The 20,438-nt window shown below is 35.3% G+C and overlaps 1 protein-coding gene across 3 annotated transcripts in view; it reads right to left on the reverse strand.

Moving 5' to 3' along the window:
• FNIP1 (folliculin interacting protein 1) overlaps positions 1–20,438 on the reverse strand; it is a 166,854-nt gene that overhangs the window by 52,860 nt on the left and 93,556 nt on the right. For all 3 annotated transcript variants that reach the window (XM_012002448.1, XM_012002447.1, XM_012002449.1), the window contains 3 exons: positions 17,758–17,893; positions 15,432–15,633; positions 10,314–10,399 (listed from right to left, as the gene is read on the reverse strand). In XM_012002448.1, the coding sequence (XP_011857838.1) occupies positions 10,314–10,399; positions 15,432–15,633; positions 17,758–17,893 (424 nt within the window). The remainder of the gene's footprint in view (positions 1–10,313; positions 10,400–15,431; positions 15,634–17,757; positions 17,894–20,438) is intronic.

Consider the following 20,438-nt stretch of genomic DNA (forward strand, 5'->3'; position numbering starts at 1 on the left):
AAAGTCTAGATCAATTTAGGTTGTGGTTTGTTTGGCTCTTTTTCTTTTTTGAGACACAGTCTTGTTCTGTCACCCAGGCTAGAGTGTAATGGCGCAATCTCGGCTCACTGCAACCTCTGCATCCCAGATTCAACTGATCCTCATGCCTCAGCCTCCCCAGTAGCTGGGTTTACAGGCATGCACCACCAAGCCTGGCTAATTTTTGTATTGTTTGTAGATACAGAGTTTCACTATGTTGCCCAGGCTGGTCTTGAACTCCTGGATTCAAACGATCCACCTATCTTGGCCTCACAAAGTGCTGGGATTACAGGCATGAGCTACTACACCTGGCCCAATTTCAGTTTTTAACTCAACAAAGTTTTAAATCTTACTTCAATTCAATGTGTCCTTACATTAAAATATTGATTTAAAAATATTTGAACTTCCAATTTCAGCTCTGACCTGGAAAGAGCTTGGAAGTCATTATTCTTGTTCTTAGAACAAGGAAAAAAACTGAAGAAACTGAAAAATCAATGACTTTTCTTAGTTACATCACCGAACTGAGGACAGAGGTAAAACCATCACCCTGAAAACTGAAAAAAATGGGTAAATACAGTGAATGAAAACTGAGATCAAGTTACCTGAAGCAGAAGCCTTTGGAACCAATAACCAGTAGGAGCACTTAAATAGTAATTGACTAACTGATGAAGATTGAGTGTGAATTCCTCTCAATAACAAAAACTCCTAGGGGCCTAGTCTTAGGGAGACCTCCCCCACTTTCATGGGGTACTACCAGATTTTCATGGTGAAAATCAGAGAAACATCTGGCTATGTTTTGGACAGAGGTAGTAACAAAGTAACAGTTTTGAAATATTCCTAGAGCATTCTCCAAATAAAACTATTTTACCAGAGCCTTATCTAACTTGAGAGAGGAGCAGCCTTCCTGGCTGGCCTCTGAAAGGAAAAAAAGGCGGCAGGGAGAGGGATGGCTAAGAAATACTTCCAAAGGTCACATCCCGGAAATTCAGACTAAAAAAAACAAAATCAGATTTAATTATAAGATTACAGAACATTTCCCCTTCTTCTCTCCAACACCTTACTTCCATATCAATATGGCTCCAGTGTAACAAATGCAGATTACAACTAAAAGAGCTGTAGGACACAGAATTTATTCAAAGTAGTTCCTGGGGAAAACAAAAGAAAGAGGAGTTTAAAATTTAAAAAAAAAAAAAAAAAAAAAAAAAGGAAACCATGGGAAATCGAAGCTCCTGGCACCTACAACTAACACTACAGCAAACATTAAACACATCTAAGGTTCCTTTGCTAGGTTAATATAAAACTTCATACTAAAATCTTATTAAACTCAGTTCCTACATCCTAACACATCATATATAGCTATCAACAAAAAATTGGAAAGCAACAAAAACTAGTCTGAACAGACAAAGTAGGCATCAAAATCAAACTCAAATTTGCCAAAGATTTTAGAATTATCAGAATGGGAATTGAAAATTATGATAAATATGTTTATTTTATATAATATATATTATGATTACTGTTGCACTAATGTTTACAACAGACAACATGCAACACCAGATGAGCATGGAACAGAGAGATGGAAAGCCAAAAAATCAAAAGGAAATGCTAGCAATTAAAAAAAAAAAACAGGAGCAGGAATAAAGAATGCTTTTGATAGGCACATCAGCAGACTGGACATGACCAAGGAAACAATCAATGAGCTTGAAGGTATGTCAATAAAAATTCCCAAACTGAAAAGCCAAGAGAATAAAGGATAAAAAATAATATCCAGGAACTGTGGTATAATTACAAAAATATACATGTAATAATACAAAATGGAGAAGTAAAATATATGAATAATAGCTTAGAATTTAAAAAAATTACTAACAGACAACAAACCATAGATGCAGGAGGCTCACAGAACACCAAGCAGGATAAATACCAACAAATCTACTCCTATATATATCATACTCAAACTGCAGAAAACCAAAGACAAATCTTAATAGAAGTAAGAAGGACAAAACCAACCTTACCTATAGAAGAGTAAGAACTGCATTAGAGTTCTTGTTAGAAACTATGCAAACAAAGAGACTAGGGAAAAATGGTTAAAACATTGAAAGAAAAATAATAGAATTCTGTATCCAGCAAAATAATTCAAAAGGAAAAGAGAAAGACTTCCTCAGACAAAAACTGAGTGATTTGATGGCAGAAAAAATGATATTTAAGATACATTAAAAGATATTTTTCAGAGAAAACAGGTTAGAAACGCAAATCTACATAAAAAGAGTATTTGAAAAGTAATAAATGTAAAATAAAGTCTTTCATTTTCCTTATCCTAAACTGACTTAATAGAAAAATAATTGTTTAGGGTAATAAAAATGACAACATATTGAACGATCATAGCTAATGGAAAATTAAATTGAATGACAGCAATGTTACAAGGGATGTGATGTGAGGGAAAATTGGAATATTTTGTTATGAAGTATGTGCACTCCCTGTGAAGCAGTACAGGGAAAATTAGTAAGGATATAATAGAGCTGAACAGTACCATCAGTCAACTGAATCTAATTAACATTTATACAATACCTCATCCAAAAACAGGATAATACACAATCTTCCCATGCTGACAGGGAACATTTGCCAAAATGGACCACATTCTAGGCCATAAGGCACACCTTAGCAAATTTAAAATAATCGAAATCACACAATGTATATTCTCAAATCACAATGAAACTAGAAATCAGTAGGAAAAAGATAACTGGAAAATCCCCTAATACTTGGAGATTGAACAACATGCATCTAAATAATACATAAGTCAAAGAAGACATTGTGAAAGAAATTTTAAAGTATTTTGAACTAAATGTAAATTCAACTTATCAATTCTTGTGAATGCAGCAAAAGGAGTGCTTAAAGGGAAATTAATAGTATTGAATACATATATCAGAAAAGAAGATCTAAAATCAACGATCTAAGCTTTAATCTTAGGAAACTAGACAAACAGCAGCATAAAACTAAAGCATTCAAGAGATAAGGAATAGTAAAATCTAGAGCAGAAATTATTGTAATTGAACAGAAAATCAAGAGAGAATATCAACAAAACCAAAAGCTGGTTCTCTGAAAAGATCAGTAAAATTTTTAAGCCTTTATCCAGGAAACTAAAAAAAAAAAACACAAAAAGAAACAAATTATAAATATCAGAAACAAAAAGAGGGGTATCACTACAGATACAATGAAAATTAAAAGGAGAATTAAAGGATTATATGAACAAGTCTATGCCCACAAATTTAGATGAAATGAACCCATTTTTTGAAAAACACACACTGCCAAAACTCACAGAAGGTGAAACAGGTAACTTGAATAGCCTATGTCTACTTAAAAATTGAATCAATAATTATCTACTCCTGGCAAACAAAGAATAGAGGGGAACTACCTCAACTTGAAAGAATATCTACAAGAAACCTACAGCTAACATCATACTTATGGTGAGAGACAGGATGTTTTTCCCCTGCGACTGGGAGCAAGGTCAAGATGTGTCCTCTCACAACTCTCATTCAATATCACACTGGAAGTTATAGCTAGGGCCGTAAGAAAGACACAAAGATAGAAAAAAGAGGGAAGGAAGGAAAGAAGGAAGACAGAAAAAGTATACATGTGGAAAGGAAATAAAACTATTTACAGAAGACTTGATTTTCTATATAAAAAGTTTCAAAGAATCAACCAAAAGAAAACAAAAACTGCTGGAACTAATAAATGATTATAATGAGGTTGCAGAAAACAATGTAAATATACAAAAGTCAACTGCTTTCCTGTAGACCAGCAATGAACAACTGAAATGTGAAATTAAAAACAATACCATTTACATTAGGTTCCTTCCCCCTGCCCCCCGCAAAAAACAAGTATAAATCTAAGAAAATATACACAGAGTCTATATGAGGAAAACTACAAAATTCTGTTGAAAGGAATCAGACGATCTAAATAAATGGGAAGAGTTTCCATGATAATGCATAGGAAGACTCTATTGTTAAAATGTCAGTTCTTCCCAATTTGATCCATAGATTCAACACAATCCCAGTCAGAATCCCAGCAAGTTATTTTGTGGACACCTACAAACTGATGTTAAAGTTTATATAGAAACAAAAAAGACCAAGAATAATCAACATAATACTTAAGAATAAAAACAAAGTTGGAGGACTGTTACTACTGAACTTTAAGATTTACTCTAAAGATACAGTAATTAAGATAGCATGGGGATTGGGAAATAAAGGAGATGCTGGTCTAAGGACACAAAATTTGGCATGGGGGCTCATGCATGTAATCCCAGTACTCTGGGAGGCCAAGGTGGGCAGATTGCTTGAGGCCAGGAGTTTGAGACCAGTCTGGCCAACATAACAAAATCCTGCCTCTACTAAAAATACAAAAATTAGCCAAGTGTGGTGGCACACACCTGTAGTCCCATCAACTTGGGAAGCTGGGGCATGACAATCACTTGAACCCGGGAGGTGGAGGTTGTAGTGAACCAAAATTGCACCACTGTACTCCAGCCTGGAGGACAGAGTGAGACTGTCTTAAAACAAAAAAACCAAAAAGCAAAAAAACAAAAAAAGAAAAAAATTTCAGGGCTCAAGAGATCTATTACACATCATGGCAACTACAGTTAATAATAATACTATATACTGGAATATTGCTAAGACAGTAGATTTTAAGTCTTTTTAATGACAAAAATGAAATTACGTGAGGTAACAGATACGTTAAATAGCTTGACTGAGCCATTCCACATGTGTACACATATCAAAACATCATTTTGTACACTGTAAAGATACACCATTTTTACCTGTCAACTAAAAAAACAACAAAAGCAAGGTAATGGCCAAATATATATACATAGTCACAGAGATCAACAGAACAGAACAGAATAGAACAGAACAGGGAGCCCCCAAACAGACTCACACAACTAGAGTATAAACTGATCTTTGACAAAGGAGCAAAGGTAATTCAATTGAGAAAAGAAAGTATTTTCAGCAAATGGTGTTGCAACGACTGGACATCCACATGTAAAAGCATGAATCTAGACAAAGACCTTACAGTTTTCATAAAATTAATTCATAATGGATCGTAGTTATAAGCATAAAATGCAAAACTATAAAGTAGACAGAAAATTACACTGGAGAAAATCTAAATGACCTTGGGTTAGGTGATGAATTTTTAGATATAGCACCAAATACTATACAAGAAAGAAAAATTGTTCAGTCGGACTGCATTAAAATTAAAAACTGCTCTGTGAAAGACACTGTTATAAGAACAAGAAGCCACAAACTGGTAAAAAGTATTTTTTTTAATCTGACAAAGAACTGGTATCCAAAACAAAACAACAACAAGAATCTTCAAAACTCAACAATAAGAAAAAAAAGGCCAACTTAAAAAGGACAAAAAACCCAAACAGACACCTCACCAAAAAAGATACACAGACAGCAAATAAGCATTTGAAAAGATGCTCAACATATGCCATTAGGAAACTTCAAATTAAAACAATAATGATACATCACTACCTGACTCTTTGGAGAGCAACAGCAACTCCAGTTGCTGGTGGGAATGCAAAATAGTACAGTCATTTTGGATGACAGTTTGATCATTTCTTACACAGCTAAACACAATTTTTACATAATATCCAGCAATCATGCTCCTATGTATTTTTCCAACTGAGTTGAAAACATGTCGACATAAAACCCCAAACATGAATATTTATAGCAGTATTATTCATAATCACCAAAAGCTATAAGTAAGATATCTTTCAATAGGTGAATGAAAATGAATAAACAAACTGGGTTACATCTATATAACGGAATATCACTCGGTGATGAAAAGAAATCAGCTATTAGGTAAAAACAAAAGCAATAACACCACCACTACCAAGGAAGAATCTTATGAAAGACTGGCTGAGTGAAAGAAGCCAGTCTGAAAAGTCCACATAGTATATGATTTCAAGCATACAACCTTCTGGAATTGACAAACATATAGAGACAGTAAAGAAGTAAAGAGAACAGTGGTTGTCAGCAGTTAGTGAGTAGGGATAAACAGGTAAAGCACAGGGGATTCTTAGGGTGGTGAAACTATTCTATATGATACTATAATTGTGTATATGACATCATACATTTAATAAAAACCATAGAACTATACAACAAAGTAAACTTTAATGTAAATTTTGGTCTTTGGTTACTAATAATGTATTAACATTAGTTCACTGGTTTTAACAAATATATCATACTAATGCAATACATTAATAACTGAGGCCGGGTGTGGTGGCTCACACCTATAATCCCAGCACTTTGGGAGGTCAAGGCACACAGATCACTTGACACCAGGAGTTTGACACCAGTCTGGCCAACATAGTGAAACCTCGTCTCTATTTAAAATATAAAAATTAGCTGGGTGTGGTAGTGCAGGCTTATAAACCTAGCTATTCAGGAGGCTGAGGCACATAATCGCTTGAACCCTGGAAGGCAGAGGCTGCAGTGAGTTGAGATCATGCCACTGCACTCCAGCCTGGGCCACAGAGTGAGACACTGACTCAAATAAATAAATAAAGCATTAACTGGGAAAACTGTAGGTTGTGGGAGAGGGCTATATGAAAAAACTACTATTTGCTCAATTTGTCTGCAGATCTGAAACTGTTCAAATTAAGTCTATTCATTGTGTGCGTGGGCGTGTGCGTGCACAAACGCATGCATCAAACTGGGAAAATAAAGTTACTTACAGCTATTTATACTCTTAACTGATAATAGAGTGGCCAAGAACTACAGAATCTAAGAGATAGGCATGTCTTAGAATTTACCATTTAGTTACTGTTTCGTTTTGCTGTCCCCTACTCCCACTCACAACATTCCAGAAGAAAAGAAAGAAGAGATAGTCATTATTCAGCCTGTGCAGGGCTAGCTCTTCAGACACAAACATGGATAGTATCAGAAGATGCACGAAAATCAGACTGCACTACAAATTAAAAAAGAATAAGGTCTAGATTAATGGCTATAAATCACCAACTCCTAAAACAGAAGAACAAACTAATAATCTTCAGAGGCCCAGCAGGAATAAACTTATACAATATATGGGTTAATACAACTGACTGAGAGAGATAAAGCCTATGCCAAACTAAAGAAAGCTTATCTGGCCTACAGGCCTAAAGGTTCAAATGTTTATTTAAAAAACGCAGTAGTCACATAAAATGTCTGCTGGCTGGCTAGAATTCCACCACCTACAATTTACCTGCTTTCAAAAATTATGTTCAACATTGAGAAAACAGAAAACCACTTATCTTGAGCTTAATATGGGCTTCTTTTTTCTCAACTGTAGAATACTTACTGAAATATCAAATCAATGGTGAGGATATGTATCCTAGGCAGGCCTAAACCATTAACATTTGGTTTAAGCAACTTCGTATAATTTACTTCCTAAATCATAAAGAAGATACCTAAACATTTATATTAAAACAATACAACTCAAAGAAATTCTCATCTCAAGCAAATAATCCTGATGTTAAAATTATTTCTATCTTACATTCGTAAAATCATCAAATTTCGTGTTTTCACATAACTTCCAGAAACACACAAACAGGGCTATACAAATTGAGAAGTTATGAAGCCAAAGTAGACTACACATTGGACAGCTCATAAAAATTGCTCTAAATTTCCTCTGCAAATGTATTTGATTTCTGCTATTCTTCATCTATAAGAAACATTTATATAACATTTTTATTTAATCATGAATGGCACCCAAAATGTGATAATCTCAACCTTTAAGGTTTAAGTACGAAGAAATGAAATTGTGAATAACTTTGCATATAATTCAGATATAAAGAGTGAAGATGCCAGTGAACAAAAAAAAAACACACTGATTACTGTATCACTAGAGTTTGTGTCCCAAAATGAAAAAGTTTTAGAGACTGATTTCAAAACAATGTGAATATGCTTAACACTACTGAACTGTACACTTAAAAAATGATTTATAAAGCCAAATCTAATGTTATAGATTTTTTACAATAAAAATATTAAATTGTTATTTGTTAGCATGCTTCATATAATAAAAAAAAGCCTAAAATTAACGTTAAAATAAAATTAATATATGGCAGAAATATCATCTCAAATATAGTTTTTGCCTGTACAAATTATTTCTTTCTAATACCAAAAAATAACATAAGTTGAAATTAAATTCTGTTTCTCTCTACATTTCCCCTAACCACTGAGTTTACTGTACAGAACAGTAAGACATATTTAACTAGCTTTTCATGTCTTTTATCCTAAACATTATGATGCATAAACCAAATGAATGAGTAGACATTATTCTCTTTCTCAATAATTAAGTAAATTATTATACAATAGTCATAAAGTAAATTTCTTCAATTTAAATCTACCACTCTTTAGCTCAGTTTTTAAAAAAGTTTTATATATTTTAAAAGTTTTAAAATTTTATGTATATGTATGGCATGCCTACAGTTTCATCATAGCAATCCTGCAGTTTCACAAGCTAAAACAGCCTTTCACTCCAAGATGTGACGGTCCATTTAAACAAACAACAATCTAGAAGATCCCTGCCCCAGTAAGAGACCACAAAGTTGTCAGTTAAAAAAATATGTAGTTTTTCTAAAAGTAAGGTACATAGACTACTGATAACAATAAAATTTACACAGTGGTACACAGTGTACATAATGTGGTATATAAATACACATTTATTATTACTATTATTGTTGAGACAGGGTCTCACTATGTTGCCCAGGCTAGTCTCAAACTCGTGAGCTCAAGCAATCTAACCACCTTGGCCTCCCAAAGTACTGGGATTACAGGCACATGCCAATACGCCCTGCCCAGATATACACTTTTAATTTTAGTTACTATAAATTTATTTTTATAGCTAGTTTTATTATGGTAAAGCATATTGTTTCCCTATCTAGGATAATAAAGTTTCATGTTGAAATAAATTTATTTAGGTATAAAAGATGATCAAATTTAAAGAGAAACACTAAATTTAAAAAGTATACATGATACATAAATTTGGCAAAATTGTTAAGATATGATATAAGTAACGTAAGTTGGGAAGCACTGCTGTAGGTTATGTTTACCATAGGCCAAGTGCGGTGGCTCATGCCTGTAATCCCAACACTTTGGGAGGCCAAAGCGGGCAGATCATTTGAGGTCAGGAGTTTGAGACCAGCCTGGCCAACATGGTGAAACCCCATCTCTACTAAAAATAAAAAAAAATTAGCCAGGCATGGTGGCATGCGTCTGTAATCCCAGCTACTGGGGAGGCTGAGGCAGGAGAATTGCTTGAACCCGGGAGGCAGAGGCTGCAGTGAGGCAAGATCACGTCACTGCGCTCCAGCCTGGGTGACAGAGCAAGACTCCACCTCAAAAAAAAGAGAAAAGAATGGTGCCACTAATGTCAAGCATTCTGCTAAGCACCTTACACACACAATCTCATTTGATCCTTATAACAATCTATTAGATTATTACTAAATTGAATTTACCCATTTTATACTAGAAAACTAGGGGTCAAAAATGCTAATACACTTGCCCAAGATCACCAGAGGTAGTAAATGACAGAGCCAGGGTTAAAACCCATATCTGTCTGACAGATTCTAGAGTCTTAGTTTTCACTCCCTGTGCTATACTATCTCTTTAGTCTAACGGAGGAAAGATTGAGAAAATGAAGTAGACCTAAACCGAACCTCTTGTCAAGGGAGACATACCAGTCAGTTAGTATAATTCTCAACATAAGATCATTTGTAATATGTATGTTTGTCACATAGTTAGAAGACAGCTACAGTAGTTGTTGGGACTTCAGGTACAAGCTTTGTTGAGCCAGAAAACCCTGGCGGAAGGACTATTCACTGTGCCATATCTAGAGAAACGATCAAGCAACAAAGCCATTTAGAATATCAAGTTCATGTTCCTTATATCCATATATCCTTGTATCTCCTGTATTCAAGAATATCTGATTACTACCACTGGTTAAATACCACTTAACAGTCCCGACATCTAGGATCCCAAGAGAGAACAAAGCATACTTTTGCTAGAACAAGGGTCTTTCCTGGTCATATTTGCTTGTCAAATGGCCCAATACTGAAAAACATACCACTGATGGCTCTCAATGTGCTTGACTCTCAAGCACATTTGAGATGTAATAACATAGGAGCCAATGGTCTACTGAATTACACCATCATATGACTATAGGACAAAGAAATTAAATTTTATTAGAACAAATTAAAGAAAAGAAATAAATCTTCCTGTGTACACTATGAATTACTGCGTTATGGAAAGCTGAGGAATATGTACCTGAATTCATTTAGGGCATCAACTATTCGATTATATGCCAAACTCCTCTGACTGGCATCAGCTGATCTCCGGCTCATTTTCATAGCCTTGAAAACAATCATTAAGATAGTTAATTCTTATGTTAATCATGAGCAAAACATGGAAAAAGGAGTCTTTTTTTAGACAGAGTCACATATTTATACAACGCTCTACCAAAATTCTTATCGAGAAAGAAATAAAGAAGGTAAATGCATTTATTGTGGCTTTTTCTTCTACACATTTGGTAATTAATGAATGGTTGAACAAAATTCAAAATTTTCAACTGTTTTCAATCTCTTATTTTTAAAACTGCAGACCACTGTCAACACATAAAAAAACTGATATTGACAGTTTCTGGGTTATAAAAAAACTTATTTTTCCCAAACAGAACAAGACATAATAACAACAACTCAATAACAACAACTCAGTAACAACTACTCATGGTTTTACGCTTATATTTCACAGATAACACTTCTATTAACTCTTTTTTTTTTTTTTTCCTGACAGAGTCTCACTCTGTCGCCCAGGCTGGAGTGCAATGGTGCAATCTCGGCTCACTGCAACCTCTGCTGCCTGGGTTCAAGCAATTTTCCTGCCTTAGCCTCCCAAGTAGCTGGGATTACAGGCGCCTGCCACCACACCTGGCTAATTTTTATAATTTTAGTAGAGACGGGGTTTCACCATGTTGGCCAGGCTGGTCTTAAACTCCTGACCTCGTGATCCACCCACCTCAGCCTCGCAAAGTGCTGGAGTTATAGGCGTGAGCCACCGCACCCAGCCCTGTTAACTCTTTTCTAAAGATTTGCCCAGCCTAGCCAACATGGCAAAATCCTGTCTATACTAAAAATATGAAAATTAGCCAGATGTGGTGACACACGCCTGTAATCCCAGCTACGAAGAAGGCTGAGGCATGAGAATCGCTTGAATCCAGGAGTCTGAGGTTGCAGTGAGTCGAGATCATGCCACTGCACTCCAGCCTGGGTGATGGAGTAAGACTGTCTCGGGGCGGGGTGGAAAGGAATATAAAGATTCTACAGTAAGATAGCTAAAGATAATAGCAATATTTGCTTTTTTTTTTTTTTTTTTTAGACAGAGTCCCCCTCTGTTGCCAGGCTGGAGTGCAGTGGTGGTGCAATCTTGGCTCACTGCAACCTCTGCCTCCCGGGTTCAAGCGATTCTCCTGCCTCAGCCTCCCGAGTAGCTGGGACTACAAGTGCATGCCACCATGCCCCGTTTTTGTCTTTTTAGTAGACACGGGGTTTCACCATGTTGGCCAAGATGGTCCTGATCTCTTGACCTTGTGATCTGCTCACCTCGGCCTCCCAAAATGCTGGGGTTATAGGCATGAGCCACTATGCCCAGCCAATATTTGCTTTCTTAAAATACATTTAGCCAAGGTTGAAAAGCCTTAATCTAGGTAGACAAAAAGGCGATCAGGATTAGGATATGGAAGTCAAAAAGAATTTAATCTTTTATACTTTTTCAAAGAGAACTGAATTCTGTATTCTTTATGTAATTACAAAGTGATTAAATATTGTTTAAAAAACACAATTAAGATGTCAGCCTATTTCAGGCCAGAAATCATGTTCCTGTACACCCGAAAGCTTCAGAGGGTGAAAGTGAAACATACTTCATGTTTTTTCAAACTGTTAAGATACTGGCAATTTATAAAGAAGTGAATATTATTTTGCTAGAATTTAGTAGCGTTCTTCCTTAATCTTATCAGCAATGCTATTTTTCACAAATCTCAAAAGGTAGAAGACTTCAAAATAATTGCCAAGGTGTTCAGAAACAAAATTCATACTTCTATTAAAAAAAAGTTTGAAAACTGGCCCTAGAAGATAACTTCTTTGGATGGTACACTATTCACTATTATTTTCTATTCTTAATAATATTCTATCATTAAGTAACTACTATAGAACTTTAAAAATTAAGTCCCATTCACTTATGTAAAAGCATTCGTTTAATTTTATCTTTCAGCTTTAATAAAAAATGGGATACTACAATTGAACAAATATCCAAACAACTATAAGCATTAACAATGTACATTTTAGGTCGGGGTCCCAACCCCTGGGTCGTGGACCAGTACCCGTCAGTGGCCTGTCAGGAATTGGGTCGAACAAGTGAGTGAGCGAGCATTACTGTCTGATCGCTGCCTCCTGTCAGATCAGGGGCAGCATTAGATTCTCATAGGAGTGCATACCCTATTGTGAACTGTGCATGCAAGGGATCTAGGTTGCACGCTCTTATGAGAATCTAATGCCTCTGAAACCATGGCAACTGCCCCCCTCCCCAGCCCTGTCCATGAAAAAATGATCTTCCACAAAACTGGTCCCTGGTTGCCAAAAAAGTTGGGGACTGCTGCTTTAGATTACAGAATTATCAAAGTGTTAAAATATGAAAACACTTGAAAAGTAATCTTTAATGAGTTCTATAATGCCTATTTCAAACTAACTCAAAATGTCAGTTCACCCACAACTTATTACTGTGTGTGATGACTTTGGCTAGACTACAAAATGTGAGAGCAGTCAATTGAAGAAATGTAATCAGTGTCTAACTTAAGAAAAGGTAAATGAAAATGGCCTTTACTCATGTGTTCAATAAAAAAGTACTGCTAATGAACTATTTATTTTTTGACATATTCAATATGAATAACTAACATCTATGTCTTCTCTAGAGGCAGATGATCCTTAGTCACTAATGAGTTATTGAGATACATCCTTTCTAAACCATTCTAACGGGTCTACCCACCTCTCGTCTCTTATTCCAGTCTCTTCAAAACACACTACCAAGTGCTCGTTTCAGCAGCCATATACAAAACACACTGCCAAGTTAATCTCTCCAAAGTATAACTTGCAAACAGCCTTAAAGAAAAAGTCAGAACTCCCTGGCAAGCACTCTACATTCTTTGTCATCAGGTCCTCATTAACTTCGCCAGTTGTACCTCTCACTATTCCTCTTCATATCCTTTCCCCTCCACAGACTGTTGCAAAAAACTCTGGTGATAGCCACTGATTTTATCAGCTCAACTTCTGGGAATCTCCTCTAAAAAATAATCTGGAAAATTCGCCAAGATGTTAACAGTAGGGTAGCAACAATTGTGAAAAAGTAGAAATGGCCTAACAGGGAAACTATTACTTCAATTGAGGAGACCTACTAAAACATATGTGAGAACCATTTACAATAACTTGAGAAATGTGTATGTGACAATGGTGTTTTTTATTTTACTATTTGAGATAGGGACTCATTCTGTTGCTACAGTGCAGAGGCACAATCACAACTCACTACAGCCTTGACCTTCTGAGCTCAAGCGCTCCTCCTGCCTCATCCTCCCTAGTAGCTGAGACTACGGGTATGCACCCCCATGCCTGGCAAATTTTTAAATTTTTTTTGGTAAAGACAGGGTCTTGCCATGTTGCACAATCTGAGTTTTCTTAAATAAGCATATAATTTGAAAAATGTAGACACAGCACAATCCCTACCAAGTAAAAGCACAGTATGTATAGAAAAGGCCTACATAAGATTTTTCAGCAATGAGTTTACTGTGTTCCTTTCGGGAGGCAAGAATGTCAATCTTCTTGCTATTCTGCTATATCTGATTTTCAGAACTTTATGTTTCAAAACATCCTGTACATCCTTCAAAATGCAGTCCAAATGAACTTCTTCCCAATAGGAAGTCATTTCACTTTCCCCCCAATTTCTAAAAAAAACTTTTGTTTGTCCTTCCTTTTTAGCTTAGATTCTAATATTTCACAATTTACTTTACATATTTGTATTGTATATACTATCTCAGTAGCAATTGACAAAAGTGATCAATCCTTCCTTGAAATACTTTCTGTATTTGGCTTCCCCAAAAGAATAGTCTTGTTTTTTCTCCTAATTGAACAGCCAATCCTTTTCCTTCTCCTCTGCTGGTTCCTTCTCATCTCGTCAAACTCTTAATGTTAAAATGCACCACAACTCAGGCTTACCATTCTCTGTCCTCTCTTGCCAATCTCAATCAGTTTCATGGCTTTAAATACCATCTATACACTGATGACCTCTCTGGTAAACTCTAGACTTATAAAAACACTTGGATGTCCAGGATGCAAATATAAAAAAACCATCTTCCTTCATCAAATCTGTTTTGCTTGCAGTCTTTCTCACTTTAATGCTGGCAACTTCATCCTTCTAACTGCTTGCTAAAAAAATCTTAGAGTCAACCTTAATTGTTTTTTCTCCGATATGCCAATTCAGTACACCAGCTATTCACACTGGCTATTTCTATTTCTTACCAATTCAATCACTAAAGTGGTTTGAGTATTCATCATCTGTCACCTGGATTACTGCAACGGTATGCTAATTGGTCTCACAACATCTACTTTTGCTCCTAGAAATCTATTATCCACCAGCAGTAAGAGTGATCCTCATAAATAATGTCATTCTTCCTCCACTCAAAACCCTCCAATGGTTTCCCATCTTTCATACTTTCGTAAGAATAAATGCTAATGTTCTTACAATGGTATCTTATAAGGCCCTACATGATCTAGTCTCACTTCAACCCAGGCACTTTGGCCTCGTAATGCTGCTTAAGTATCAGGCTTACTCCTGCACTAAGGCCTTTGCCCCTGCCTGGAATATCTTGTTGCAGATGGTTGTAGCTCACTTGCTCCGTATTTCCGGACCACATTCACATGTCCTTTAATAAGGGGCATTCCTGACTAGCCTATAAGTAATCCTTCCTTCCAGGATTCCTTACATACCTTTCTCCATTTTATTTTTCTCCACAGGACTTATTACATACATCTATATTCACATGTTTATTTGTCCCATGAGATCAGAAGTGTTGCTTTTATCTCTTCTCTTTAATTGGTAGAATGGTGTCTACCACATTTTAGGCCCTCAAATATTTATTTACACAACAAATGGATGAATGATCTTACATCTTTTATTAGACAGTAAGCACCTTAAAAAGGGTTCAATCTATATGCATACACCAGAGCACTTTATAGGACACATGCACAATGTCTGTTAATTTTTCTGCCAAATGAATAAATATAATGCTTAATCGGGAGAGTAAGATTTTAAAAGAAAAAGATATAAATAAATAACTATGCTTACCTGTTCTATTGCACTCTTTAATTTGTTCATGTGGCTTTCAAAGAGAGGAAAATGTGAAAAAAAGAATTCATTAAATTTGTTATTTTCATCTTCATCTTTGGATAATGAAAAGATTACCCCAATTGCAATCTTCTTTTTCCTCACAATTCCTGGGTTAGGGCCACAGCTTTCATCTGAGAGATTAAAGCTTTCTTCTATAGACCTTAAAAATAAATGTTTTTTTTTAATTTACAAAAATAAAAATAATTAAATTCATAATTAAATCTTCTTGCTAATTAAATGTAGGAAAGCTAAGTCTTCTGCTGTTTTATCAAACAAACCTAAAATTTCATACCAATTGTATATCTCTTTAAGAAATCTACTGGCTATTCTTTCAGGTTCACGTTTTTGTAAGAAATTTTACTACAGAGTCAGATTGGGAACATTTTTTGGTCCAATGAGAAGTTACTAAAGAAGTACATAATCCCAATTCATAATCAACCAAAAAGTGGCTAAATTTTAAGATTTATAGATGAGTCTGGTACAATCATTTCCCTGTTCTAGGACCTTCTGGTCTCTGTTTTTGATTTCAGGAGTAAAGTCAAAGATGAAGGAATAAAGGAAATAGAAGAGAAAACAAGAACTTTTAGTATCTACAGTTGTACTTAATGTAGATTAAAAAAATCTTTCAAGAATGAATTACCTTGCCAAAATAAAAACATGAAAAACTGAAATATCAAAACATGTAGTACATAAATCAAAGACCTGAACATAAAACTCTTAGAAGAAAACAAAGGGTAAAGGCGTCATGCATCATGACACTGATTTGGCAATGGTTTCTTGGATATAACACAAAAAAGCACAGTCAACAAAGGAAAAAAAAAAACTGGACGACATACAAATTTAACCTTCTGTGCATCAAAGGATGCTATCAATGTAGTAAAAAGGCATCCCACAGAATGTAAAAAAAATTTACAAATCATATACCTGATAAGGGATTAATATCTAAAATATATACAGATTTTCCACACCTCACCAAGAAAGCAAAAAAAATACAATTATAATATGGGCAAAGGACTTAAATACACATTTCTCCAAAAAAGATATACAAATAGCCAATAAGAATGTGAAAAGATGCTCAAGTTGGATGTGGTGCCTCATGCTTATAATCCTAGCACTTTGGGAGGCTGAGGCAAGTGGATCACTTGAGACCAGAAGTTCTACTAACCTGGGCAACATGGTGAAACTCCATCTCTACAAATAAAAAAAAAAATTAGCCAGGCGTGGTGGCAAGCCTGTAGTTCCAGTTATTTGAGAGACTGAGGTGGAAGGATCACCCGAGCCCAGGGAGGTTGAGGCTGCAGTGAGCCGTGATTGTGCCACTGCACTCCAGCCTGGGCAACTCAAAAAGGAAAGAAAAGAAAAGAATAGAAAAGATGTTCAACTTCACTAATTATTAAACACAAATAAAATCCACAATGAGGAACCACTTCAGACCCAGTAAGATGGCTATTACCAAAAAAACAGAAAATAAGTGCTGGTGAAGATATGGAAAAATTGGAACCAATGTGCATTGCTGGTGGGAATGTAAAATGGGACAGTAACCATGGAAAACAGTGTGCAGCATGACAGTTCCTCACAAATTTAAAAACCAAATTACCATATGATCCAGCAATTCCACTTCTAGGTATATAATCAAAAGTACTGAAAACAGGGACTTGAACAGGTATTTGCACACTCATGTTCATAGCAGCATTATTCACAATAGTTAAGAAGTGGAAGCAACCCAAGTGTCCATCAATAGATAAATGGATAAACAAAATGTGGTATGTATGTACAATGGAATGTTATTCAGTCATAAAAAGGAATTAATTTCTGACACATGCTACAACATCGATAAACCTTGAAGACATTATGCTAAATGAAATAAGGCAGACACAAAAGGACAAGCAGTGTATGATTTCATTCATACCTTGTATGAATTCATAAAGACAGAAAATAGAATGGTGGTTATAAGAGGAAGGGAAGGGAGAAATGAGGAGTTATGCTCAATGGATACAGAGTTTCAGCTGGGAAGAGGAAAAAGTTCTGGAGTTGGATGGTGATGATGGTTGCACAACAATATGAAGGTACTTAAACAAATGTCACTGAACTGTACACCTAAAAATGGTTACAATTATAACTTGTTATGTATAACTTACCACAATTTTTTAAATGTAGTAAATTTTAAAAGTTTTCAGTTTCAAACCAAAAATACACAGAATACAAGTCCAGGCTCTAAAAATCCATACAAAATTGTGTTTAAGGAACTATTCAATCTTGTTCTGTGTTTAAAGTTCCAACTTACCATCTAGGAAATACCCCATTTTCCAAACTTGTTGTTTGGCTGCGTCGCCAACGTCGCTGGTAGCTGCTGGCACAACTTCGGGTAAGCGAGGAGTTTGGGGAAGGAAATGGAGTGATCAGCAAGCTGCTGAGAGATGCTGTTAAGTCAGAAGAACAACAAGTATAAGTCAATAATGACTAAGCACAATGATAAATTTTTTTTAACAAAATTACGAATAGGTTAAGTTAAACTTGATTTTGCTTCATGAGCCTCTCAAATGTCCATTAAAAGAACACATCCTTCTTGCAGCAAGGTCTCAGATGAGAAAAATCATATATTAACAATGTATCAGCAAAAAACTCTGAGACAATCCCCTTTTGGCATTCCCCTCTAGGGACTCCAGAAGAAAATTATACTTTACAACAAGGCATTATCCCTTTGGCCACTGGACTGACCGTCCCCTAACTTAGCTGAATCCTTTTAGTTCTGAAATTAGAGGAAATCTGATGCTGTTCAAATTTAATGCAGCAGCTGGGTTTTAAGAACAAGCTATTGAAAATAAGTGTTTGAACGGCATTTAAAGAGGTCATTTACAAGTACTCATGGATCATGTGTGCACGTGTAGTCAAAGCTACCACTTTTAATTAAGAATCATGACTATACCTACTAAGCTCCAAAAAAAGAACGCTCTCTGGAGCATCTAAGGTGACAAACACATTCCAAAAGACTCCACTCTGTAACGGCTGCAATCCCCTGATCTTGGGGATTATCCCTTCCCAAAACACTTCTCTGAAATCTGTAAGATATGTTTACCGCCTGAGGTGTTAAGAGCTACAACTGCTGATTTTTCATTAGGCTAGGGGATTTTCATTAGGCTTTTCCCCACTGGATTTAGAGAGGGTAAGACTTGCCATTAAGGGCTTACTTTTGTTTGGCAATATTCCAGACTTCTATCTTTTATGATCATAAGGACATACTGAAAATGTATATTCAAAACAGGGAACTATTATCATCACTATTAAAAAGGTACAGGTCAGATGATAAATTATTTTGGACACCGGCACTACAAACTGAGACACTTTTATTACGAAGATCCATTCATTTTAATTCTGACAAATTCAATGACAGAGGATAAAGCTGTATGTGCCATGCAAACATCTAGACCATCAATGAACTCATTCTAAACTACTTTAGAATGCAGATTCTAAATGCAGACCATATTTTATCAATTAGTATTATAAAACCTTATAGTCCAAGATTGGGTATGTACAACTAAATCTGGGTGTGACTTCAGTGAAAAATAAAATGCTGTCCTAAGTCTAGAAAAAATATATTTCACTGCGTTCTAATATTAAAAATAACCCTATTAGAAAAAGAAGAAGACATACATTAACTTAAATGGCATATATTAATCCAATAACTTGAAGCAGCCTAACAGATCAGTCTAGCCAGACACTTCAATTTATAAAGAATATAATTATAAATAAATTAATTTATCATCTCTCAAATCTTAAATAATGAGAATTAAATTCCTGCCAGGGAAGACTAAATCTCTAGATTACATAGAAGCAAAGGGTATTAAAAGAAATATACTCTAGATTCTTTAAAACAAAAATAAGAAACTCAATTAGAAAAGAAAGATGAGATTACTTGAAAAACACAAGCCATTATTATTAGAGTAGTGGTTGGCAACCATAGCTATCCATTAGAATCAAGTGTTAGGTTTTGCATTTGTTTTGTTTCTCAAATACAGATGCCTAGAGATGCCTTCTCTAGGTTACATGAGAGTCTTTGAAAGTAGAGTTCAGGCACTTGAATTTTTTTAAAAACTTTTCCTTGTTATTCTATCTAACACATACCTAGGGATTCCAATATATGGCAAGTTTATATTTTTCATTTATACTCAAAACTGAATCATAGAACAATTTCGACAGTAGAGCCATTTAATGTAACAACACATGCAATCACATTGAATTAAGTTTCTTATATCTAACAGTAATTCAAGCCTAAAATTACTCCTCCTTTTACTTATGCCCCAACACACACTTTTCTTTTTAGCTAAAATGACTTTTTTCTGAGCTTTTGCCTGGATAACTGCTATTTATGTCTCAAAATACAACTCAATCATCATTCTTCTGTAAAGCTTTGTTGGTATCCCTGCCCCTTGCCCAAGCTAAGTGTAGTGCTCTTTCTCTGAAGCTTTTTGCTACAGGCCTATCACTAAATGCATCACACAATGAACTATGACAGATGATTTTCCTAATTTTTCTCCCAGTAGACTCCATACTTCTGTGTCCCTTAAAGGTAGACTCTGGGCTTTAATTTTTTAAATGTCTACCATGTTTCAATAAATGTTTGCTAGACCTACAAATTTTGGAAGAGTCCATATTTGAAAAAAAAAAAAAGTATAATACTGATTCAAAATGCCTATGCTTTTCTGGGCAAGAGACAATATGACAATTTAAACTTAAGTTAGCAGCAAGCAAATATAAGCAACTGTGGTTTTTTTACTACGGTTTCTAAGCAGTTTTCTGACCAATGTTTTTCTTCTTATACTCACTAAGCTTCAACCAGTGTACTTTACTCTGGCTTTAGTTCACCCTGGCTTTATTCTACTCAGCACACTTAAAAGTAAACATGGAAAATGTTAAATTTACAAGACTTTGCTCTGGTCTTTCCACAGTTCTCTTGTAAGGCTAATA

Source organism: Mandrillus leucophaeus, unplaced genomic scaffold (assembly GCF_000951045.1).
Source record: "Mandrillus leucophaeus isolate KB7577 unplaced genomic scaffold, Mleu.le_1.0 Scaffold688, whole genome shotgun sequence".
Lineage (NCBI taxonomy): Eukaryota > Metazoa > Chordata > Mammalia > Primates > Cercopithecidae > Mandrillus > Mandrillus leucophaeus.